The 27,451-nt window shown below is 35.1% G+C and overlaps 1 protein-coding gene across 1 annotated transcript in view; it reads left to right on the top strand.

Moving 5' to 3' along the window:
• The window catches only part of SPAG16 (sperm associated antigen 16), a 965,654-nt gene that overhangs the window by 157,667 nt on the left and 780,536 nt on the right, over positions 1 to 27,451 (top strand). Inside the window, exon 10 of the mRNA XM_043910138.1 lies at positions 47 to 174. Coding sequence (XP_043766073.1) covers positions 47 to 174 — 128 coding nt within the window. The remainder of the gene's footprint in view (positions 1 to 46; positions 175 to 27,451) is intronic.

The raw sequence follows: 27,451 nt of genomic DNA, 5'->3' as shown, positions 1-27,451 counted from the left end.
TGAGTTGTCTATTTTACACAGAGTCCTTGCTTTATTTTTTCTCTAGGATTCAGAATTTCCTACACATATGCAACCAAATCCAAACCTGGGTTTAGGCAAAGAGAATCTTGGTCCAGCAAAATTTGACTACAAGCTGAATAACATATTCAGACTTCACGAACTTCCAGTGAGCTGGTAGGATTCTTGAGGTTTTATTGTTATGTCTAAATTTTGATGCTCTTATAGCTGTTTATGATCAAAGTGGTTTGCTCTTAGCCTGTATCTGAAATTACTACTTATAACATTGAAAGAATCTGCTTAAAGCTGCTGCAAGAACCTCAATACTAATTGGTTTAGGCACTTGGTGGCAGTACAGCCTAAGTGCACGACTGTGCATATTTAATGCAGAGGTTGCAGTTCTTGGTTAAAACGAAGCACACGTTGTTTTTAGAGACGTTTGTAGAATTTATTTAAAAAATAGGATCTTAGCAACTGTGCATTTCATTTGATTATTTTACTTAAAATTTTACCAGTGTACTTTTTTTCCTCATTAACACATTGTTTTGTTTTCTTTTGAGGATCATGGTTTTGCAAACCATAATCACATCAGTGTGAAAGTGAAGCTTATTATTTGGTATTTATTAAAATGTACTGTTTTATGAATCTGCATATTTACATTTATAGCAAATGTTTAAAATCTTGTAAAATTTATACTGCTTTTATTCAGAGTGTTTGAGAAAAATATTTCTGTGAAGAATCAGTAAATATACAGCCTATCATAGATTTCTATGCTAGATTAATTTCTTACTAAGTGGTCAACTTTTGTAAATAATCATAGATGTATCATTTTGATTACAGTTTAGGTAAGTAATATTGTTTTCTTGCATTTGTTCATATAATCCCAAGTTTATTATTGACCTTTAAGAACTCTAGGATTTGTACAAAAATACTTGATAAACATGTTTGTCATAATAACTCCTGTTATGTTTGAAAGAAAATGAAAAGTGAAAGTGTTAGTCAATCAGTGGTGTCCGACTCTTTGTGGCTCCATGGACTATAGCCCACAAGGCTCCTCTGTCCATGGGATTCTCCGAGCAAGAAGAGTGGAGTGGGTTGCCTTTTTTTCTCCAGGGAATGTCTCCCACTCAGGGATGGAACCTGGGTCTGCACACTGCAGAGTCTACCAACTGAGCCACCAGGGAAGCCCCTGTTATGTTTAATGAGGACAAATGTCTCAGAAGAGAATGTTAACCAACTCTAATAACGTACACTTACCTGTGATGAGGTTTTCATTTGCTCTGGATGACCTTATGTGGAATTTACTTTCTAAGACCCATTTGTTTGATTATTTGCATGTACCAAGAATGCTGTCTATGGTACCCTGCTTCTGAGTACAGTGGATATGATCTTATCTGTCATGATCAAAACCTGTAGGTTAATGAATTAAAAAATTTATTATTAAAAAGAACTATAATAATGATACATTCATTCCTTAAGTAGTCTATTTCAACTTAAAACAGTTCATCTGCACTCACATCCCAGTCTTTTGATGTAAGGTCATGACTTTTTCTTTGATTAAGTGACTGTTGATTGGAATTCTACATCATATTTCTTTCCAATAATGTATCATTAACAAGTTCAATTTTGTAATTTCCGTAATCTAAAACAAGAGCTTGAGACACTCAGATGATCTCCTCACTTTTCCACATTATTAATTTAATTTTCATTGATAGCAGTTCTGCTTATCACACTCATATTTCATCACCTTGATTAATTTTTAATTATTTCACAGTAGCAAACACAACAGGCTTTTGAAGGGTGAGTAACAAACTCCTTTGATGCTTTGTGATCCTGGACCTCAGCTGGTAGGAACAGCCTGTGCCAGTCTGCTGGTACACAGTCTGGGATCTCTGAACAGTCTAGGTACTGTAAGCACAGCCTACAGTGACCAGTGATTATATGAATGTTAAGAGAGAAGTTTTTAGTAAATGAAAACGAGGAAAAGAAAACATGGGAAACATTTCACTCTTAGTCAAAGGCAAAATCTAGATTTCAGCTGATTTATTTGCAGTCTTTGGAAAGACAGCTGCCCTGGTAACTACTACTGAAACACAGGGAATAATTTCTCTGTCATAATCTTCACTAGTTAGCCCATTAGGAGAAAAGATTCTAGCATTATGAGTTAAGACAGTAAGAGGAAACAGATCAATTGTGAGTAGAAAATGATAATCACTAATCTTTCACAGTAACATACCTCAAAGGAAAATTAAGCTGTGACTTTAGGACAATTCATTTCCCTGGGAACCCTCTCCTTTTTTTTTTTTTCTTTGACTGTTTGTTCCTTTTCAGTTTGTCTCACTTTCTGCTTCCTGATACAGCCATTTCTTTTTGGTCCCAGGTTTGTTTTTCTCTCTCCCACCTTATTTTCTTCTTCTGCTTTCTCTGTACCCTTATTGTATACCACCAGTCCTTAACCAGCCATAATAAAAAACTCAACTGTAAATTTCTAGTGTTGCTTAGATAATTTCATGTTCTCTGTTCTTAATTTTAAAACCAAATAACCACACTCCCTTCAGTCCTTATATACACACAGAAGTTTGGTACTTTATAGGTCTTTAATGTTGCTCAGTCCATCGGTCATGTCCAACTCTTTTGTGACCCCATGGACTGCAGCACTCCAGGCTTCCCTGTCCTTTACTATCTCCCAGTTTGCTCAAACTCATGTCCATTGAGTCGATGATGCCATCCAATCATCTCATCCTCTGTTGCCCCTTTCTTATCCTGCCCTCAGTCTTTCCCAGTATTAGGTTATTTCCCAGTGAGTCAGCTCTTTACATAAGGTGGCCAAAGTATTGGAGCTTCAGCTTTAGCATCCATCTTTCCAGTGAATAGTCAGGGTTGATTTCCTTTAGGATTGACTGTTTTGATCTCCTTGCTGTCCCAGGGACTCTCAAGAGTCTTATCTAATACCACAGTTTGAAGATCAATTCTTCAGTGCTCAGCCTCCTTTATGGTCCAACTGTCACATCCATACATAACTACTGGAAAAACCATAGCTCTGACTATGTGGACCTTTGTCGGCAAAGTGATGTCTCTGCTTTCTAATACACTGTCTAGCTTTATAATAGCTTTTCTTCCAAGGAACAAGTGTCTTTTAATTTCATGGCTGCAGTTAGCATCTGCAGTGATTTTGGAGTGCAAGAAAATAAAGTCTGTCACTGTTTCCATTGTTTCCTCATCTATTTGCCATGAAGTGATGGGACTGGATGCCATGATCTGTTTTTTAAACATTGAGATCTTTAATAGGATAATGTTCATTGACTCAATTATGTATTTCTTTGAAGAATAAAAAAAATTTGTTTTATAGGTAGCTATGAATTTATTTTGATTTTAAATTACCATGAGTATAAATAAAGTTCTTCCTCTATGGTGTATAGGTTTCTTAACTTCATCAAAATAACAATAATAGTAATGACAATGATAATGAAAGAATATCAATAATAACAATAATCCATTTTAGTAAGCATCTATAAATGCCAGGATTCAGCTGTTTCCCCCTCTATGTCTCTCTCTTTGTCTCTGTCTCTTTTACATACACATTCACACATACACAGATGAGGCTCAGAAACCTTGTGAATCACAAAGAAAGAATTCGTATCAGGTCTAGTTAACTCAAAAACAAACCACAAAATAGTGGATCAGTCCATACATTGTATTAAAGAAAAAGACCAAGGAAATAGTTTCTATTTTTACAATCAAGCATACAAATTTGTCAGTAACCTACAACTATATAACCCATGAGTTTGGCCAAGATACTTTTTCCCCTGACAAGTTTAACCTAGGATAACCGGTTTAAACTTAAATATTAAAATAATTCATTAGATTGTTTTTAAGTGCAGAATTTGCTAATTATATATTCTTTACCTGGAAAACAGATTTATTAAAATGTATTTTTGCTGGATTTTTCTAATAAGGTCATAATAAAATAAATGCACATTAAATTCCATATAATTTAAAAATTATTAATGTCTTACTAATTTTCACTTTTATAGAGTGCAGTTTCATAGGTTAAAGAAACAGAAGGGTTTTAAATCAGATTAGTTAACAGAGTTTTTGAATTCTAAGATAGCTGTCTTTCTCCTACTTTTATAAGATGGTTCCCATCAGCCTAGAATATTAACTTCCGTTAGTTTAAAAAAAAATTTATTTCCTTGACCAACCACCCTACTCCCTGCCCCCACTGAGCCTATGCTGTTTCCCCAGAAGCTGCTCTGCTCACTTCCTTAAAAATGTTGGCAGTCGTGCTGATTGAACCAACAGCTCCTACTCAGTCTTCCCATTCAGTGGAACTCCCTTCTGTGTACTCTGGAACTGACTCTTGTCAGTCATTGGCTGCTGCCATGCCCACCACCAGTGGCTTACTCTTCTCCTCTGAGCTGCAGTTGATGCAACTCACCACCCCTGTGTTTACTCTCCTGACTCCATTATCTGCACGTGCCCGGGCTTCCTGCTGGGTCCCAGGCTGTCCTGCTCAGCGTCTTGTCAGCAGGCTGCTTCTCTTCTGCCAGACTTCTGGCTAGTAGTTGCCCTGGCTCAGCCTTCTGGCTTCATCTTTTCACAGTCTACACTTTTTCCTGTGGCCTCTTCCAAGCTCAGGCTTTAAGTATTCTCCACAGAGTAGGAAATGGCAACCCATTCCAGTATTCTTACCTGAAAAATCCCATGGACAGAGGAGTGTGTTGGGCTACATTCCATGAGGTCACAAAGAGTCAGACATGACTGAGCGGCTGATCACACAATGATAGATAATCCCCTTGGCGATCTCTCTACCATTGTCATCTCCCTGGAGCTTGAACACCTACTAGGCTTCTCCAAATCATCATGTTCAGAAAGAACTCTTGTTTTCCCTCAGAAAACTGGCTCTCCTGATCTTCCTCATTTTGCAAAAGCAAAATGTGGATTTACATGAACTTACTCAAGCTAAAAGCCTAGAAGTAATTTTAATTACTCATTCTCTCACCCCACAATTCCCACCATTAACCCAAGAGTAAGTCTGATAGGTTTTGCCTCCAAAACATATTTACATTTTCCCACTTCTCTCTCTCTATTACTATGGCCATATCTCACAATATTGCAAAAGCCTACTAAATCATTTACTTCATGCTAGCTCAACCTATCTTTTAAAAATATAAATCAGATGATAAGATTCACTGCTTTCAGTACAATAATGTCTTCCCCCTGTTTTAAAGTAAGATCCCAGACTTCTTACTGAGGCCTACAGCACTCTGCTGGTTGGAACTGCTGTCCACCTCTCGTTGCATTGACCACATGCTCTCCCTGCTTCCTTGTTCAGAACCCTAAACTACCCAATCTTCTCCCTATTCTGCAAACCTGCCACACTTATCTCTGCCCCCAGGTCTTTACACTATGTCTTCCCTCTATTTGAGTTTTTACTTCTCCAGTTTGTGCATGTCTGGCTCATTCTTATCTCTAAAATCTCAGTTCAGATGTTACCTCCTTCGGTAGGCAGTTCCTGAAATATGTAACTAGTGTTTTACTCCTCATTCCTTCAGTTACTGTCAATCCCAACATTCTATTAATGCTTTATTTCCATCATGGAATTCAGCAGGCATGCAGTATATATTATTTTGAAGTATTTTATAAAGTAATTAGCCTCCAATTAAATAAATAAATTTACCAAAAAATGAAAAAGAGCATGAAATCTTGGTGTTTTCCTAATTTATAGATGGCAGAGACTGGCTAAATACTCACCAGTTCAGTTTCCTCCTGCCTGGGCCCATTGGAAGATTCTATCCTAGCCTTCTGAAGTGAGTCATCTCTTAAGTCTTCCAGTAGGATTCTCTGCTCTCTCCAGTTTCATCCTCATAGTTGGAATCAGCAAACTTTGAAAGTGACAAGTTGTGTGCTAGAAGGCACGTGCATCTCTGAGTCATGTGTTGCTTGGGGAGTTTTCCAATTGTCATCAAGCTTTGCCTGATGTCCTCCTTTAACTTCCCTAACTAATGCACAATATTTTTGTGAAAATAGATGTGTTAGGATATATAAGATTAATGAACCATTTTTTAAAAAGAGAGACTGAAAGTACTTTCACATTTACTCATTCAACAAAAATGTATTTAGCATTTATCAGATACTACTCTGGATCATTAGCTAAGTACATAGAAGTCTGTTTCCAGCAGCTTATATTTGTTGCAAGGAACAAGTAATAAACCAATAGTGAACACACATATGCTCTTGTATCTTTGATGACCATAAGTGCTACAGAGAAACACAAAGCAGACAGAAGGACATGGAACAGAGGGTGACTTGAGGTTAAACACAAGGGACCAGGACTGTTCTGAGAAGCTGACATGTAATAAAAACCTGAAGTGGGTGAGGAAGTGAGACATACACCAGATAAAGAAGAAGATTAGAGTTGAGGAAACAACAAATGCAAAGTCCTATCCCATTAACTTCCATAGAAGCAGTCATCAGAAATAAATAAAAAGAGACTAAGTAGTTTTTAATGCATAACAATGGGCATCATAGAAATGTAGTTTTTTAGCATGGGTCTATATATTTCTGGTAGCATGTCCAGAATGTTCCAACAAGGAGTCTGCTGGAAACAGAGTAAGTGAACTTGGATTAATAGAAGAGGAGAAGAAAATGAAGTTAGGTACTTGGGGACCAGAGGGAGTGAGACTTAAGTCCTCACAGATCATAGTAAAGGACTGTGAATTTTATTCTGAGAATGTTGGAAAGCTATTAGAAGATTGTGAGAAGAGTTATGCAATTTGGCTTATATTATATAACAACAAGATGTTCTGACTACTGTGTGGGAATTAGACTGTCAATGGAGGTTAAGAGTAGAAGCTGGCAGACTGGTTAGGAACTATTTCAGTAATTTAAGAGAGTTATAAAGATTTTCTGGCCTAGGATGATAGTGTTATAGAGACTAAGTGGTAAGATTTTTAGTTTTTGATGAGAAAGTGAGCAGGATTTTTGGATAGGCTGGGTATAGGCTGAGAGAGAGAAGGATTACGGATGACTCCAGGGTTTTTGGTCAGATCAAATGAAGATAGAGTGGCCATTAATTTCAAAGCTAAGGGAAGGCCAAGTTTGGAATGTGGGGTTGGTAATGTTAAGTTTGGGATGCTTATTAAACTTGCAAGTAGACTTAGAGGTGAATGGGACCCCTTAGGCTCCACTGTGAACACAATTCACAAAGCTGCATGTGCTGTCTGTCAAGTAGTTAATTTCATGTCAGTACTGTCCCATGCACTTCCAAAGAACCATCACCAGAAATAAAAAGTGACTAAGTAGCTTTTAACACAAAAAAAGGACATCATAGAAATGTAATTTTTTAGCATAGATCAGTATTTCTGGTCTTCTTTGGGCTACCAATTATATATGTTTATAAGGAATCACTACTATATTTTAAAATGTATTTCCAAATTAAATATTAGATCCTTTTTATAACTATAAATTTAACTTGAATTTTACAATGTATATTTATAAAAAGAGGATCACTGGTGGCTTAGCGGTAAAGAATCTGCCTAAGATTCAGGAACCACAGGTTTGATTTCTCTGTTGAGAAGATTCCCTAGAGAAGCAAATGACTACCTACTCCAGTATTCTTGCCTGGAAAATCCCATGGACAGAGGAACCTGGTGGACTTCAGTCCATGGGGTCACAAAAGAGTCAGACACGACTTAGCAACTAAACAGCAATTTACAATAAGCTGAATTTTGTTATTTTCATGATGTTTATATCCCCTAAACAGACAAGCAATATATTAGAGCAAAGTATATATTTAACCTTTGAATTATCAGAAGAAAAGAACTTATAGTCTCTTGAAACATCAAGAAAATTCTTCTTAGAAGGGTAATAATTATATGCAGTAAAAATATTTGTAATCATTACTTACAAGGTGTGTACAGAATATTTTAAAATATTTTCTGTAGTATAAAAATAAATTCTGTTGGTTTCGTGGTTTACTATCAAAGTACTAAGGTATTCAGTTATTTTCCATTAAATAATGATAATATTTGCGGCCTAAATTTTTAAAACGGAAGAGGTACATAAATTTATGGTAAATGTAAACATACATTTTTATGACCCATTTATCTCTTTGGATATGTTCCATAAATAAATACGTCATCTAATTAGGAGATCAGATTCTCAATTTATTTCAGATTGTCTTTAGTGCCCTTGCCTGTATCTGTCTTCAGCTTTAAACTAAGCTTGTTTAGGCACTTTGGATATATTGAGCAGCTGTCATCTTCCAGAAGGTGTTCCGATTTGTTTTCTGAATCAACTTACAGCTAAAATTATGAAAAGACCTTTTCACTGGTTATGCATGTTGCACAAAGCATTTTCAATTCCAGGGCTGCATAGACTCAGAGAGAGACCGACAGTTATCCTTCTGGGGCTATAACAGTTTTTCATTCTGTTTTAATTATCTAGACCCATAATAATAACCACAGTGACCTACAAGAAGGTATTGTTGGACATATTATAATTATATATAGCAATTATGTGTAGCACAACAATGCATAAAATTCCACTTATTAATTAAGGTTGGTAAAGATGAAAGTATGCTTGTCTTCCTTAGGACGTGGCTTCACTTTTTGAAAAAATCTAGTCCTTCAGTTTTTGCCTTAAACTCTTTTCTGGGGTATATTATTATGATAAGGAAAGTCAAATTTCCATGGAATGACAATGCAATAATTTTCCAATAAATATGGAAACTCTCTCTCACTCTATTTTCTTGCTTAGCTGCCTGCTATTAATAGTATTTCCTATTATGTAATAGAAAGGGAAATGGAAGTTTACAAAAAAAGTATAATCCTTGAAATACAGAATGTTAGGGAAGATGGTTTAGGGCAAGTATCAATATACTTTTCTTTTTAGCAATATATTTACCGTTTCAAGCTATATCATAATCACACATATACTAATTAAGTTTAAATAATCAGGGATTACAAGATGTGATGAAGTATAAGTATTAAGTGGTTTCAGTAATTTTTGTCATTACTTGGGGTGTTTTACTTAAATTTGCCAAGACTTTGTCTTTAATTCATGCTAAAGTTGATGCACGTGGAGTGATAGCTCATAATTTATTTTTTCTTTGCTGTTCATAGATATATGGTGAATGAGCTATAAATATCAGTCCTTGTGACAGTAGATTTAAATCTTAAGCCAATTTTGGCAGTTTTTTATGTGGCCATGACCAAGATGAAGTTATCATGTTCATTTTATATGATTACATTTTTATATCAACAGTGTTTTATAATCTAAGAGTAAATAGTAAAACTTTATTAGAGTATACCTCCAACACAGGTGACAATACTTGTACTTTGAATTCAGCTTTAATTTAAAATTACTGACATTATCCCAAGACAATGCTATTAACTCAGTGAAAGTGAAAGTTGCTCAGTGGTGTCTGACTCTCTCTGACCCCATAGACTGTATAGTCAATGGAATTCTCCAGGCCAGAATACTGGGTAGCCTTTCCCTTCGCCAGGGGATCTTCCCAGCCCAGGGATCAAACCCAGGTATCCCGATTGCAGGCAGATTCTTTACCACCTGAGCCACCAGGGAAGCAGAGTACCTCATAAAATCAGACATTTCAACTTGCATGTTTTGTGAGCACCTCGGAATTAATAGTTTTCAAAGGCAGTTCCATCTTCTACTATCCCCTCCCCTCCACCCTCACTCCCTTCTTTCTCCTATTTTGGTTTGCGTCATTATCATCTGTTGTCATCGCCTAAGATGATCTGTGAATGTTTGGTCCTCCTAACCACTTACTATCACATTCAATCAGTCATTTAAGTCTGTATTCTGTATCCAAAATGAGTTGTGCACTATTCGTTTCTCAGTCCATCAGATGACACTTAGGCTCCTGTAACCTGCTCCTACTGATCTCTCTGCCTCCAGTTGTTCCTCCAACTTTAAGTAATGCTCTTTACTGCCATTAGAGTAATCTTTCTAAAATGATTCTGAGATCTTATTTCTACTTTAAAATATTTTATTATATTTCAAGCCCTCAAGATATGCTTGGCTCATCTCAGTCTAGCTCCAACCTACTTTTCTAGCTCTTATTTTACCCCTAGCCTCTATACCACTATGGTCTAGACTCAGTCTTTTCACATGTTCATGTCTTAGCCACATTCCTTTGACTGGAAACATATCTCTCCTTTTTTTTCTGTTTGTAAATAACAAGCAACCTAAAGAAATCCCCACATATAAATCAACCCTCCTTTCTGCTCTCTTGGTACTAGATGCATAATATTAAAGGGTCATATAGAACAGGTACTAAAGTAAAAGAATCAATAGATTAAAAACCTAAAAGAAGCAGTAGAAAATAGAAAAAGCTAAGCTAGAAGTTTAAAAATAAGAATGTTTTTCAGTGTAAAAGTGAGGACTATCACAGGTGTATTTTTTCTATGTCTTATAAACCAAAATATATGTTAGAAAAGATAAAGAAGATCAGGTGGAAATAGGGAGACTAAAGATAAAAGATATATCGAGTCAGTAGAAGTTGGTAAAAGAAGTAATTTAAAACAACCAGCAAAAATCAAAGCAATTTGAAGTACTAAAAAAAATGGCAAGCTGCTGCTGGATGATAAAATTGTACATTCTGTAAAGATGTAAGAAAACAAGGTAGAAAAGTGGGAAAAAATGGAGAGTATATGAAAACTCCAAGATATAGGCCAATGAGGTTGAATCCTGGCAAAATGTCCATATAGAAATTTTCAAGATGCACATGTCTCTAAGAGCCTCTCAGCAAACCACCCTTTTACTTTCACCCTTTCCTTGTGTTCAGCTATCAGTGAGACACACATTTGCCCATCTTAGCAAAAAGTTGAGGCCATTTGGACATATCCACTGCAAGGTGCTCACTGTTTCTCAATCTTTTGCCCTAAGCCTTGGTCTGCAGTCTTAAATAAATACTTATTTCCATCCAAGAAAGTGCATTTAAGCACTGGCACACTTTCAAAATATCATTTGTATCATGGATGTTTCAGAATTCATGACTATTTATAGCAACAAATGTTCATTTGTGTAAACATAAATTGATCTTTATACTTGATAACCGTGACCTTTAATTTCACCTGAACTATACAGATTAGTTGTAATGGAGATTTATATTAAAGGGTATTATTATAGAACTAGAGGTATCTATTTCAGATATACAGTGTCAAAAATACTAGCTGCTGTCAAAATGAGATTTATACATGAACAATGTATTTCTTTTTTATAATGATATATATGCGTGCGTGCTAAGTCACTTCTGTCATGTCTGACTCTTTGTGACCCTTTGGACTATAGCACTCCAGACTTCTCTGTCCATGGGATTCTCCAGGCAAGAATACTGTAGTGGGTTACCATGCCCTCATCCAGGGGATCTTCCCCACCCAGAGATCGAACCCAAGTCTCTTGTATCTCCTGCATTGGCAAGCGGGTTCTTTACTACTGGTGCCACCTCGGATGCCCAAATATATATATATGTATATGTGTATATACATGTGTATATACATATTTATACATACATATACATATTTTTATATATGTGTGTGTGTATGTATTTGTAAATATTGTATTTTTCTCTTTTTAGTGTTATAACTGTTTTAGAAATATTGGGTAAGATTGTATTATACCCTGGTTGTTTCACTCTGCAAAACTTACTCTTCCATAAAACTGTGTCTTATTGACCTTGTATTTTCAAAGGTCATACAGTTATAGTATTGGTATTGACAATATAAATTTGTCAACAATATTGTAAAACATAAGTACTGCTTATTCAGTAGGGGGAAGGAGTTAATGATAAAAATGACACTTTTTAATTATAGGACAGATACTTAATTTTACATAATTATTGAGTTGACTCAAAAGTTCATTTGGGTTTTTCTGTAGCATCTTATAGAAAAAGCTGAATGAACATTTCAGCCAACCAATGCATTTAAATTTGACAACTGTGTAAGTTTAGAAATTACATTTATTTATTTGTATCATTTTTAATAAATAGAAATACATTTATTATTTTAAGAATGATACATGCTCTTCCCTGATCTACTCCTCAAATATCAAAATAGATAAACATTATTAATGCATGAAGTAACTATTATTCTTTCAGAAATTCTTTAAAATCGTATCTTCTTTCCTCTTCCACCTCCACATCTCCAGTTAGGATCATATTATAGAGACTTTTCTAAAACTTGTGCAGTCTAAAACTTTGTGCAGTTAACACATGTGAATATCCTTTTACTACCTATCCCATCCTTGTTTGTATATATGATCAATATTAATACATCAATATGTTTCATTTAATAATTTTGTCATTTTATAAATAGCACAGCTACAATTATATTGTTACATAGATCATTGTGTACCTACCTATTTAATTTGAATTCTTTATTATTAGTGACATTTTTAGTTTTCCTATTTATATCAGATACTTATGAATACAATATATTTATGTAGTTAAATTACCTTATAGAGTTTAACTACGACCTATTTCTACTAATTTTCCTTCAACATTCATGCTTCATTTTAAGAAATAAAGATACTAGACAAGAAACTAATTACTTCTTGATGTAATAATAAATATTTTTACTTTAGTTATATAGAGACACCTTAATTATATATTTAGCTATTGACTGGCAGTGAATTTATTTTCTTATTCCACTGGAATACATGTTGGAGTAATAGTGGAACCTTCAACTCACTTCTTTAAAAATATATAATCATATACATTTTATAATTCTAGGATATAATGTAATGTGTATAAATACCTTGACTTAGTAAGTTTTATCTCAAGTATACAAGTTTTGTCTCAAATATATATACTTTTGTAATCTTAAAGTAAAACTACATTGCTTTATACCTAATTTCCTTTTTCACATATGGACCCATTGTTCTCCCTGCAAAGTCACTCAAACTCATGGTGATTAGAAATGCTCCCCCAATCTTACCTCCGACTTTCATCTCACCACTCTCTGCACTGGGGCTCATTAAATAAGCCTCCTGATGGCCATTTTGGAGACTGTTTATCACCTGAACCAAGCTGAGATCCCATCTGCTACCTGTATACTTTATTGAAAGTGACTGAAAAATACAGCATAATTTGGTTGAAAGATGAAAAGGGAGTTATTGGATCAATAAACTGAGAAGATCAGAAGTAGAAGTGGCTCCAGGTCAAGCCTGATTCAGTGTTTAAAAATATCACTTAGTACCTTATCTCTCTGTTTTTCTGTCTTTTGTGTCAGCATTATCCTCAGGCTCCAAGCTTTCCTTTTCTGGGAGCAAAATGGCTGAAGTGATTCTAGACTTCATATTCTTTCACAACACCACTCAGGGGAGGGTCGCCTTGCATGGCTCTTGAAGAAGGGAAGTTATTTTTCCTGCAAGTTTAGGTAAGTGCCACCCTCAATGACTGATTGGATTAATTGTCATTCCAGAGTTGAATATTGTGACAAGGCGAATGATAAGCCTACCAGGCTTCCCCATCCATGGGATTTTCCAGGCAAGAATACTGGAGTGGGTTGCCATTTCCTTCTCCAGATAGGGATATTATCAGTCCACATAGCTGATAATAAAAGGGTGGGAAGCTCCTAGAATGTAAACAGCCTGGGAATTGTTCAAAGGGATGGATGCTGAACAAAGTCTCAGCTACATCGTGTAGGTTCCTGTCTCAGCTAGACTTCATGGTGATTAGTGCTAACCAGTTTCTGGTTCTTCAAGCTGTAGCATATTCCCATGTGTTCCATATAGTGTCTCTGGGTGTTTTATCCATTACTAGTTTTGAAATCCTGTTGTAATATTTAGCATTGTGTAGTAAAAGAGAAAATTGCCACAGGTAGTCATGCTTGCAGCCACTTCTTTAGTAACATTTATTATATGTACTCAGGACATTGGTCTATGAGCTGGACAGACCAATAGAACGAAAGCACTTCTCAGGCTGTAAGGATTCAATGAAGTGGTCTCCCTAATAGTGCATGGCCTTATTCTTAGAACATGGTATGTTCTCAGTAGATGTTCCACCTATTCGCTATCTCTGTTCTCTTTCTCTGACTGGATCTTCTCTCATCAGTGTAGTGACCTGAGACAGAGCATCTATCACATATGAATATTTATTTGAGATAATCTTTAACTACTAACCTGGACCTGTGAGTATTGTACACCTGTTGAGATTTGTCTTTGAATTCTGATACTGTTTGACTGGAAATGGGTTCATTTGTGGACAGTATGACTTCTGATCATTCTCTACTCTGTTTTTTAATCTAATAGCCAAGAATCAATAGCATTGTAAGAAATGTCACTTTTATATAGAGAAATAGATTACTCATTTGGCTGGAGCAAGATCTTCAAGAAAAAAATAAACAATTTACACTCTAAGCTTCCTAAGAGGAAACAGTATCCATCACATTGTGTGCTTTTCTCCAGTAATTTAAATGATAAATGAAAGTAATAATTAGAGTTCTCCCAGCTTGTGACTGACTGATATTGTTATTTTCTATAAATATTTCTGGGTGGAGGAGACCAAAATATCTATCACATCATAAATACAGTTCATAAATATCTCTGAGATATTCACTATGCCTTATTCAACCTTTGCCAGAAATCTTTAGTGCAATTATAAGAATTAAGGTCAAAAACAGAGAAGAAAAAGAGATGAGCAGTTTTTATATATACTTTCCCTTTAATGGGTTATGGTTTTCTATTTGGTTATAACTTAAAAGATGTTCAATAGAATTGAGTGTATAACCAATAGAATAATCAGCACGTTTTAGATGGTGATGTTACAACTATACCCTTATTCTTCAAAAGATAGATGCTCTTTGTCATAGTGTCCTCTGTTAAATCTCAGATTGAATTGTTGGTAGGTGGTGAGTTTATGAGGACAAAGTTTGGGTGGAGGTGATCGATGTGATGCATGTGAGTTGCATGTGCCTGTGAGACATCACACTAATACAGAGATGGAGTTCTGAGGTAAGAGTAGACTGGCAGATTAAATAGACTGCCATCTTCATATATATGACAGAAGCAATAAGGATGGAGGAAATGTTTGAAGGAATGAGAATGGAAGACCTTGAAATAAGGCTTGAATTACTCATTTAATGAGTAAGTCAAAATGAGTTTGAAAGAAGAACATAAAAAAATAGATGACTAGGACTACTGAATTTAGAAAGCAGCATGTCATGGAAAACTAAATGGAAGACATGGTCAACAATCTTGAATGCCACTAAGTCAAGATGAGTTGGTCTTTAAAAAATGCCTGTTTAATGTTACAGGTCAGTTTAGTTCAGTTGCTCAGTCGTGTCCAACTCTTGCGACTCCATGGACTGCAGCACACCAGGCCTCCCTGTCCATCACTAACAAGTCATTTTAAATATTACAGAGTCACATTTTCATAGAGATAGTGGCAAAATGAAATTGGCCTTGCTTAATTAGTGAATTGGAAATGAAAAAATGAATACGATGAACTCAGTTAATCCATACATAACTCTCACATATGTTTCATCAGAAAAAACTTCTCTGATCCACCTGGGAGTACTCTATGTTATTACTTCCATAGCATTTTGTTCCTTTTCTTCATAACTTAAGCCTCAAAGGTCAACCTATTTTAATAATTTGTCTCTTTCACAGAAAGCTATTCTATTTGGTATTCTGATGTTTACACATTGACATGTATTCGGACTGACTGGAGAAAACATATTCATGTTATGTTATTAACTTTTTATGTCAACTAAACCAGGATGGACAGCTCAGGGAGGGCCCTGGATTTCTTAAGTAGGAATGAATTTCAAATGCCACTACTTTTGAAATATCAGTGAAAAAACTAACATGATTTGAAGGCCAGCTTCAGAGAAAATACCACTGTTTACAGATTCAGAAAATATGTATATAGTCAAATAAATCACTTAATGTCTTCTTGAACTATAATCCTACATTTTTGGTAGTAGTGTTTTGAAGTAAACCAGTTCTAAAATCAAAATTTGATTTAAGAAAATAAATGTTAGGCTATTCTCCTGTATAATAATTTCTTTTATTTTTCAATTTTTCTTTAACCCTGAAGCACATTGGAATGCGTCATTTCTGCTTAGAAAGGACCTTTATGTCATGATTCATTTTCCTCTGGGATTTCTTCTACTTGATATAGTAGTACTTTCCTAGTATTATATTTTAAATTAAAATTTTTCTACCATCAAGCTTGTATTATTCTGGGGATACTTCTTACCTTTAAAAAGTGCAATGTTATGTTGACTTTGGGTTTCATGTTCTTTCTAGTCTCATTTCTCACAGACATAATATAATAGATTAGGGCTATATAAGATAGAGGAACTAATCTATAAATAATAAAAGTATAGTGTATATTTCTAAACTTTTCTTTATTAAAATATTTGTACTCACAGTACTTTTATTCTGAGTTTTCTTTTATTTGTGAAGCCAAATGAAACAGTATAGATGTGTAATTTTTCTTTTACTTTTAGGAGAAAAATGAAATAAAATACTATTACACTTTTGTTACAGAGAAATACAGATTATATTTTAGTTTGACTAGCTAAAATGACTATTAATATATAAAAGTCAGTTAAAATCTGTTATTGCAGGTTTTCTGCAGTCCAGTTGTTAGGCCTCTGTGTTTTCACTACCATGGGACTGGTTCAAGCCCTGACTGGGGAACTAAGATCCCATAAGCCACAAAATGTGGCCAAAAAAAACACCTGTTATTGCAGTGATGAAACAAATTTTCAATGACGTTGAAAAGTCAAATGTATGTAGAAATGCATATTAAAGGGGAGCACGTGATTGCTCAGGAAATGAACCAATGGTATTCCCTCATAGTACTGTCCTCCATGCAGCTGATTTCCCTAAATGAACATTTCTTTCTCAATAAAATTTTAGGTTAAGTGCAATGAATACTAACCTATGAAGATGGCATGAAAATATTATAGTTCACTTCATTAAAAAGTTATTTTATTCAAATTTAGCATTTGAATATACTTTTAATTTTTAACTTTTCAATTCTCATAGATCTAAAGGGAAATACAATTTACAAAATTGAAATTCTTTATGATAGTTACAAATACAAGTTGAAGCTAATTGTGCTAATAACTCAGATAATTAATTATTATGCATTCCTAAAATGGAATCCCATTAAGTTATTTTACTATGATGGCTATAATCATTTCTATAATGTAAGTTATCTACACATTTTTCTAGATTAATCACAGATGCTGTTCTAAATCTGTGTTAATGTGATGAATTATAATAGTTCACTTATTATCAGCATCAAGAGTCTTTAATGCACTTAATAATCATATTCAAATTTTATCACTTAGAAGTAAATTGATTTTTTTATTTGAAGTAACATATCTAAGATGACTTATCTTCTGCAAAACAGATAACCTTTATGTAATCATGAAATGAGTTAAATATATATTCAAACTACTAAATAAGTAGTTTATATTTGTAAAAATCCATGCTATCTAAATTACCATAAAAGTTACTTAAATTAGATTTTTGTAGTTTCTTACCTGGACTCAATAACTTCCCACTGATTTCTCTTACCTCCACTCATCCTCCAAAATTACTAAATTCTTTCAAAACAGGAAAACCTACTATGTAGCATTTCTATTTTACTCTTATATTGATGGGGCCTTCCCTGGTAGCCCTGCAATGCGGGAGACCTGGGTTCAATTCCTGGGTTGGGATGATCCGCTGGAGAAGGGATAGGCTACCCACTCCAGTATTCTTGGGCTTCCCAGGTGGCTCAGATGGTATAGAATCTGCCTGCAATGCAGGATACCTGGATTCGATCCCTGGGTCAAGAAGATTCCCTGGAAAAGGAATTGGCAACCCACTCTAGTATGCTAGCCTGGAGAATTCCATGGACAGAGGAGCCTGGCAGGCTGCAGACCATGGGGTCACAAAGAGTCGGACAGGACTCAGGGACTTTCATTTTCTTTTCATCATATTGACGACTTCCTGTTACTGAAAGTTGAATTCTAACTCCCTCTGTACTTCAACTCCTGTTTACAACCCCTGTTCCCTCAGTCGCCTTCTGTCCCCTTGCTTCCATACTGAGTGCTTCCTGAGCCATGCTTGTACATCTGGTCTAACACAAGCATGAGGTACGTGAATCACAAATATGATTGAAATATTAATTGATTTTTTTTACCATGATAATTCCTTTTTTCCTATTGCCATTGTCACGGTTGAAGTAGTTTGGTTCTGTACTTCTGTCTGGGGTAGGGTTGGGGCGGTGGGGTGGAGGTGGGGGGCCGTGGTATAAGAGAAGAAACAGAGAAAGAGGAAAAAGAGAATCCTTCTTTCTTAGGAGAACTTTGGCCCTTTGGTGAGCAGAAGAACCTCCTGACATAGTTACATCACAGTGGAGAAACATAATGTATTAAATGCAGGGCCCACTCCCTTTCCCTTACCTTCAAGTAATTTTATGGGGTCCAAGAACATGAGCGATCTGTGCCCCATTTCCTAAGTATAGCCCTAGGGATGTGACAAAACCCCAGACACAAAACAGAACAAAACTGCTATATGGTTTGTCTAGACAGACAGCATCACAGTTTCAGCCCTTCAGCAATGGAGTAGAAACTACCCAGTGAGTCCTATATTTCTGATAGTGGAACAGAAGTAGCAGAAATAGAGATACTGAACCAAAACAGGCCACAGAAAAAGAACCAAAATTTTTATTGATAAAGACTTATATAAACTATTAATGAATTATTTTAGTGATGCCTATAAAGCCAGCACATATTTAGGTTCTTATGGTCTTATCCCCAGTGCTGGTATAAAATGGGAAGACCTAAGAATTTATGCACAAAGGAGAAACTCAATTAAGACAGAGAAGGATAAACAAGATACATTTCTTGCTCATATGAGATTATACTCTGAAATTCACATCAACTGTGGAAATTTATACCTGTTTTATTATATGTTTACGTAATAATGGTATAATAAAAATAATCAATCGACCACAAAGGTTGAATCATTTTTTTTCTTTAATAGTTGCCTGTACATTTTACTGGGCTTCCCTGGTGGCTCAGCAGTGAAAAGAATTTGCCCACAATGCAGTGCAGGAGATGTACATTTAGTCCCTGGGTTGGGAAAATCCCCTGGAGAAGAAAATGACAACCTACTCCAGTATTAATGCCTGGGAAACCCATGGATAGAGGAGCCTGGTAGGCTATAGTCCATGGGATCACAAAGAATTGGACACAACTTAGTGACTAAACAGCAAAAACAAATTACATTTTACTAAGGCTTGATGACAAAATGAAGCCTAAGACCTTTTGTAATATTTCATTTTTTCCTTGAAAGATGAATTAATATTAAAGCTTCTTTACTTTTAAAGAAAATAATGTACACTTCTTACTTTCTGAGGGATGCCCCTAGATTGAAGGTTGATTTATCGTTACTCATAAATCTTTCAATCATGGATTTATGAACTCATTTATTAATTGATTCTAGAATAGCTATTTATTAATATGTGTCAGACTTTATTATAGATAGTGTAATTACAGAAAAGTAAGTACCCATCCTCAAATAACTCAAAGTCTAGTTGGATGGTGTACTTGTAAGCACAATATAATAATGAAGTTAGGAGGCCACCTACAGCAAACTGAAGCAGTGTGGGATGTCAGAAAAGCTCTCTTTGAGTTGACCTTTGAATGTAAGCATTGAGAAAGGTATCTTTTAGGTGCAGTGGGATTTTTTTTTTTTTTTCAAGAAAATAATTCATTTGCTTTTTCATTAGATGGGAAAAAAATGTTTCGATCTAATTGATTTTCATATTTCTGAATTTATTTAGTGCATTCTAATTTACTGTCGCATTTTGCATTAGAAGCATTCCTGAAAATGTTGAATATAAAGCTTGTAATTTTATGCCAACTCATCCTCTTACATTTTCTTATTGACTTAACATTTTGTCCTTGAGCTATAATTAAAACTATGTCTCAGAATTTTAACACTTATTCCTAGAAACAATCTCTCTTCACCTCTGTAGAATGTCTTGTATTCAACTCTCCTGTAGAATCTATGTAAGAAAATGAAATTAGAGTAAACATGTTTTTATAGAATAATGTTTGTTTCAGGTTGAATTGTGTCCCCCAATAAAGATATGTTAAAGTCCCAATAAAGTCCCAATAAAGCCCTGATTTCTGATACCCGTGAATGTGAAATAAGGTCTTGGCAGATGTAATCAAACTGGTCATACTGGATTAGCATGGGCCAAATCCAATATAACCGGTGTCCTTGAGAGAAGAGATATGTGCACAGACACACACAGGGCCATACAGAGAGAATACCATGTGATAATGGGGACAGAGACTGGAGTTACACTGCCACAAACCAAGAGATGCAAAGGACTGCAGACAACCACTAGAAGTTAGGAAAGAACAGAGACACAAGATAGTGTCTCGTTCACAGCCTTCACAAGGAACAGGCCTTGCCCACCCCTTGATTTCAGACTTCCAGCCTCCAGCACTGTGAGAGAATAGGTTTCTGCTTTTTTTAAGCCAGACAGTTGGTGGTACTTTGAGCAGCCCTAGGAGATTAATGCTGCATTAATTCCTATTGCTTTGTTCAAAGACTTTTTGAAACAAAATTTTTCAAAATAACAAGCAATCCACCAATGCTGTTTTTATTAGTAATTTAAGCCACAGAAAAGTAATAACTTTTCATTATTCTACATAATTTCCCAAACAAATTATTGTCAAAACAAAGTTGTCTGGAAGCAGTTATGTAAATGGAGTTTGGGTGTGTTTATTAAGGGTCAGATGACAGTTTCATCCTTAATTTTAGACAAATGGGCCTCCAGCTCTTGCCCTGAGCCTCGGAGAAATCTACCATTTAGAGGGGCTTTCTTGAGATTTTTAAGTCCTCTTTTGATATCTGGGAATGTCTGGGGCCAGCAGTGTCATTTGCTGGACAGTGTATCAATATTTATCATCCTCATTTCTCCTTTCTTCTTTTGGGATGCTGTTCTCTGATCATCTCTCCTGAGTGTGGATTCAACCAAATGCCCTATGGAGCTCCTGAACTTGTGCCTATGGGTTTTTTTCAGGACCCAAATGCCAGGATCCTGGTTTTGGGAAGGTTCCCTGGTAAGCAAATTGCTCCTGCTTACTGAAATAGTAATTCTTCCTTAGGATCACACAAGATTGATCTGTCACAATGTTTCTGACATCCCCAAACAATTTAGGGATCTGGATATAGGCTCTTGTCCATCAGTATGTGTATTCTCTGCTGACCATCTTGTGACTTGCTGTGCTAGCTCTAGTTTGTAACATCCAAGGATGGTCACCCATGGGTGACCCTTCCACCATCCTCCTTTAGCTTCGAAGCATATTTTTAAGTAGTCTTCCAGGATGGCCTGTCTCCTTTGAGGGCTTTTGAGACTGTGAGGCACAAAATCCTTAGACTCTTCCAGTTGATGGCCTCTCTTTTGTCTAATCTGTTTGGTTTTATTGATATTATAGGTTTCTGAGTCAGTCTTAAGGTGTGCCTACCAGAGGATAGACATTCCTTTCATGAATGGCACTGGTCATAAGCCGCCTGCCTATCTTCCCTGCTAATGCTGTTGTGTGGAAAGCCAGTGTCAGTATAGGAAGAGACAATATTCTAAAAATGCATTGATTATGCCCTAAAGAGTTCAACAGTAGTCATGTTTGAAAATGCATTGTTTTACATGTATGCTGCTTCTGTGGTGTAATGTGTTGCTTTACCTTTATGTGTTACCATTCCAAGTGGTAAAGTTAGCATGACCACAAAATAAATTATTATTCATGCTTTTCTGCATGCTCTTGGGAAAGCATTCATTTGTGGTCAACATCAATGAAGCATCGCAGTATCACTTGAGAGTGTCATTGAAAACCGATATTCATGATGAATGATGCAGTGTCATGAGCAATAATGTGAGCAGCAAATAATAAAGAGATTAAAGAACTGCAGAGCCAAGAATATCTCTGTTGTTCAACACAAACAAGTTCTGAAGAGCAATGGCATTGTGAGACATAATAATATAGCTATCTTTTTTTTTTTTTTCCCTGTGATTGAAATAAGAGAAATTAACCATAAATGGCATATTTGAAAGTAAAGCACAATAAGATAGGTCCAGAATCTGAACATGAAGAGATGGCACCAAGATACTGAAACATGAGACAAACAGTTTTCTAAAATTATTCCTGTAATCAATAGATGGTCTACTGTTAGCTTGTAATTGTATATGTTTATGTTACATATATAGAATATACAACAGAAAAGCAGGAGCCTGACAGAAAAACATTTGCTCTTGGCTGCATATCCCTGGAGGTAGCTCTATCAATTGCTGTGAAAATGGAGGTGTGGGGAGCAGAATTGGGCACAGGGGAAGATGGACAAAGCCTCAACCAATCCATTGATATTATGCCCCACACTGGACTGAAAGGGTCTTGCCTTAAATCTCTGTCTCTCTCAGGTACTGGCCTCTGTGGGCATGACCTTGAGCATGGTGACCTTCTACTGCTGAGGCTGACACTGTAGAAACTGATACCTAGAGGCACTCCCCCCAGCCCTGTACTTATTCCTTGAAATGAGGATCTGAATGACATATCTTTTTGCCTACTACAATTCCAGATTCAAATTTTAGAGAGATTTGTAAATGGAGCTTGAATATATTCTAAAATGCTTATGACAAACAAAAATACATATAATTTTATATGCTTTTAAAATTATGGAGAAGCAGAGATTCAAATAGTTAGCATTAATTTAGTGCTATTAATAGCTCATCATTAGATTTAAACAAAACTGTCTAAAGATAGATTTGCAAATTATCAATTAATCTTCATAATATTATAATTTTCAAATGTCTAATTTTCTGTATCACCTTTTCTCCACCTCTGGACTTTAAACTGTTTTCTTAAAAATATAAATATAGATATTAAGTTTTTTTGTTCTTTTTGCTTATTGTGAATGAACCAGGTCATACAAGTATATATTTTAAAATAAAGAATACCCCCATTATAACAACAGTAAAATCATGTTTTGGTGCTCTAATCCACCCCACCTCAAATATTCATTCCTGAAGTAAAGCACTTTTACATTTTAGCTATAATTTACTTCCACATTTCTAAATAACCTCCTTTTAAAATTGATTTTTGGGACATCTCTGATAGTCATAATTGACTAGTTATTTAAAGATTAATCCTGTATTTTAATAATATTAAATAATTTAACTAAAATATGTCTATATTTTCCCATAAATTTTAGAACTACTACAACTGGAGAAGAATATAAATATAATTGAACTCATTTATTTCCATATATACTAGTACAAGTGCAACTAATTATTCTCTACATCATAGAATAAATATCTATATGAGTATATATAGTTTTAATGTATATGTGTATACTACTAAATATGAAAAGTAACATATATGTGCATGCATAGAAGTGATCGTGGTTACCTATGTTTCAGATATACACAAAACGTAACTAAAATGTGAGTATAGGTAATATATACATACATCCTTTCTTTGTGTATGTATATATATATGTGTGTGTTTTCAAGGCCAGATTAAGCAGAATAGTTAAAGTGTCCTCTACTCTTCCCATGCCTTAGTATTCTGCACTGCACATTCACACTTATTGAGTTGTTAGGGTTAGGCTGACACTTTCCGGGCTGAAAGACAGAAACATTTATCTTCACTGACAAACAATTTGGGAGTACTTTCCTTGGGTTGCAAGACATTTACTCTAACATAATTCTCATTCTATTCTATTATGAAGCCCTTGCAACATTTGGCATCTCCTTACTAAATTTGCATGTAATGAGCCAAATGACACCAGAGGTTGATTGTACTATATATTAAACAATTTGTGCAAAATTTCCTGTCTTTTAAACATAAAAAGTAATTAGGAATTCTTTTACATACTTTTTGTTGAGGAAGAAATATTATTTACTTTTTCTCTGAGTATAAATGTAATAATGTATTTCATAGAAACTTGAAAATATGAGAAAATACGAGGAAGAAATAGTAATATCTATAATCCTATTAGTCAAAGATCATTGTTACTGATATTTTATACATGATCTTAACCATATTTATGCACACTCATGTTGTATATATAAATTTGATAGATGTATTTAGAATCATGCACTTTATACCTTTTATTTAATTTTGAATGAAATTGTATATGTCATTAAAATATGCTAAATAGCTTATAGTTTTTTTTATACCTGTCAAAGAAGGAATTTATTTTCATTTATTTATTTTTCATTTATTTTTAGTAGTTGGAGGCTAATTACAATATTGTAGTGGCTTTTGCCATATATTGACATGAATCAGCCATGGACTTACATGTGTTCCCCATCCTGATCCCCCCTCCCACCTCCCTCCCCATCCCATCCCTCTGGGTCTTCCCAGTACACCAGCCCTGAGCACATGTCTCATGCATCTAACCTGGGCTGGTGATCTGTTTCACATTTGATAGTATACTTGTTTCAATGCTATTCTCTCAGAACACCCCACCCTCGCCTTCTCCCATAGAGTCCAAAAGTCTGTTCTATACATTTGTGTCTCTTTTTCTGTTTTGCATATAGGGTTATCGTTATCATCTTTTAAAATTCCATATGTATGCGTTAGTATACTGTATTGGTGTTTATCTTTCTGGCTTACTTCACTCTGTATAATGGGCTCCAGTTTCATCCATCTCATTAGAACTGATTCAAATGAATTATTTTTAATGGTTGAGTAATATTCCATGGTGTATATGTACCACAGCTTCCTTATCCATTCTTCTGCTGATGGGCATCTAGGTTGCTTCCATGTCCTGGCTATTATAAACAGTGCTGCAATGAACATTGGGGTGCACGTGTCTCTTTCACGAGGAAACCGATCTGGTTTCCTCAGTGTGTATGCCCAGGAATGGGATTGCTGGGTCATATGACAGTTCTATTTCCAGTTTTTTAAGAAATCTCCACACTGTTCTCCATAGTGGCTGTACTAGTTTGCATTCCCACCAACAGTGTAAAAGGGTTCCCTTTTCTCCACACCTTCTCCAGCATTTATTGCTTGTAGACTTTTGGATAGCAGCCATCCTGACTGGTGTGTAATGGTACCTCATTGTGGTTTTGATTTGCATTTCTCTGATAATGAGTGATGTTGAGCATCTTTTCATGTGTTTGTTAGCCATCTATATGTCTTCTTTGGAGAAATGTCTGTTTAGATCTTTGGCCCATTTTTTGATTGGGTCATTTATTTCTCTGGAATTGAGCTGCAGGAGTTGCTTGTATATTTTTGAGATTAATCCTTTGTCTGTTGGTTCATTTGCTATTATTTTCTCCCATTCTGAAGGCTGTCTTTTCACCTTGCTTATAGTTTCCTTTGTTGTGCAAAAGCTTTTAAGTTTCATTAGGTCCCATTTGTTTATTTTTGCTTTTATTTCCAATATTCTGGGAGGTGGGTCATAGAGGATCTTGCTGTGATTTATGTCGGAGAGTGTTTTGCCTATGTTCTCCTCTAGGAGTTTTATAGTTTCTGGTCTTACATTTAGATCTTTAATCCATTTTGAGTTTATTTTTGTGTATGGTGTTCGAAAGTGTTCTAGTTTCATTCTTTTACAAGTGGTTGACCAGTTTTCCCAGGACCACTTGTTAAAGAGGTTGTCTTTTTTCCATTGGATATCCTTGCCTCCTTTGTCAAAGATAACGTGTCCATAGGTTTGTGGATTTATCTCTGGGCTTTCTATTCTGTTCCATTGATCTATATTTCTGTCTTTGTGCCAATACCATACTGTCTTGATGACTGTGGCTTTGTAGTAGAGTCTGAAGTTGATTCCTCCAGTTCCATTCTTCTTTCTCAAGATTGCTTTGGCTATTCAAGGTTTTTTGTATTTCCATACAAATTGTGAAATTATTTGTTCTAGTTCTGTGAAGAATACCATTGGTAGCTTGATAGGGATGGCATTGAATCTATAGATTGCTTTGGGTAGTATACTCATTTCCACAATATTGATTCTTCCAATCCATGAACACAGTATATTTCTCCATCTATTTGTGTCCTCTTTGATTTCTTTCATCAGTGTTTTATAGTTTTCTATGTATAGGTCTTTTGTTTCTTTAGGTAGATATACTCTTAAGTATTTTATTCTTTTTGTTGCAGTGGTGAATGGTATTGTTTCCTTAATTTCTCTTTCTGTTTTCTCATTGTTAGTCTATAGGAATGCAAGGGATTTCTGTGTGTTAATTTTTTTGTTTTTAATGAATGCATGATATTCATTCTATTTACATTATAACATGTAATCACTCTAAATTGTTGACTGTTTGTTATTTTCATTTTTTACTCTTATAAATTGCACCATGAAAAATCCATTTATAAATTATCAGAAACATCTACAATGGTTTTGATTACTTTATTTATTTAGTATAATCTGATCATGCCCTTCATATTTTTTATATCTCAAAATGTATTTTCTTACTGATTTGAAAGAACATTTTTTTCTATAACAGTATTAATCTTTGAACTATCCTATATATTGCAAATTATTTTTGTTACCTTTTTGATTGCTTTATAATTATGATCACTTTTTATATGCAGTTAAAAATGTCTACTTTAGTACAGTCTCTGTGGAGAAGAAATAGACATTTTCTCGAAAAGTTAAACACACATACTTTATTATCCAGCCACTTTTCTCCTAAGAATTTATGCCAAACAATTAAAAACATGTGTCCACAAAACACTTGTAAAAATATTTATTGTAAAATTCTTCATAATAACAAACTATTGGAAACAAATTAAGCTTACACCAAAAAAGATTAGATAAAAAATTACTATATACTTGTAGGATGCTTAGAATTAAAAGAAATTAATGCTAGATTCATAAAGAAACACAGAGGGATCCTAAAAACATGCTCATTGAAAGAATCAAAACACAATATATACTGTGTAGTTTTATTTCTGTGATGTTCAACAACAGTTCCATATGATCTGCAAGGTTAGAAATCAGGAGAGTGGTTGCCTTCATGGAAGGAGGAGGGACAAAGAGTGGAAGGGGACACAATGGAACTTTCAGAAGTTTTCTTGATGTCCGTTTCTAATTTTAGGGTATTGGTTACATGAGTTTATATTAGTCACAACTCAAGAAACTCCACTGTTATGGACTGCGTTGTGTTCCCTTAAAAGTTATATGTTGAAGTCCTAACTGCCACTGCTTCAGAATGTGGCACTGTTTGGAGGGTGTTAGTTGCTCAGTTGTGTCCAACTCTGCGACCCTATGGACTGTAGCCCACCAGGCTTCTCGGTCCAGAGGATTCTCCAGGCAAGAATACTGGAGTGGGTTGCCCTTCCTTTCTCCAAATTTTTGGAGATACAGCCTTTAAAGAGGTAATTAAACAATATTGAGATCACATAGGTGGACTCTAATGCAATAGACTGCCATCCTTATAAAAGGAGAAGGTTAGAACACAGGC

This window comes from Cervus elaphus, chromosome 8 (genome assembly GCF_910594005.1).
Source record: "Cervus elaphus chromosome 8, mCerEla1.1, whole genome shotgun sequence".
In the NCBI taxonomy this organism is placed as follows: domain Eukaryota; kingdom Metazoa; phylum Chordata; class Mammalia; order Artiodactyla; family Cervidae; genus Cervus; species Cervus elaphus.
Note: the sequence above shows the minus strand (reverse complement) of the source record. Positions and strands in the feature narration are given on the sequence as shown.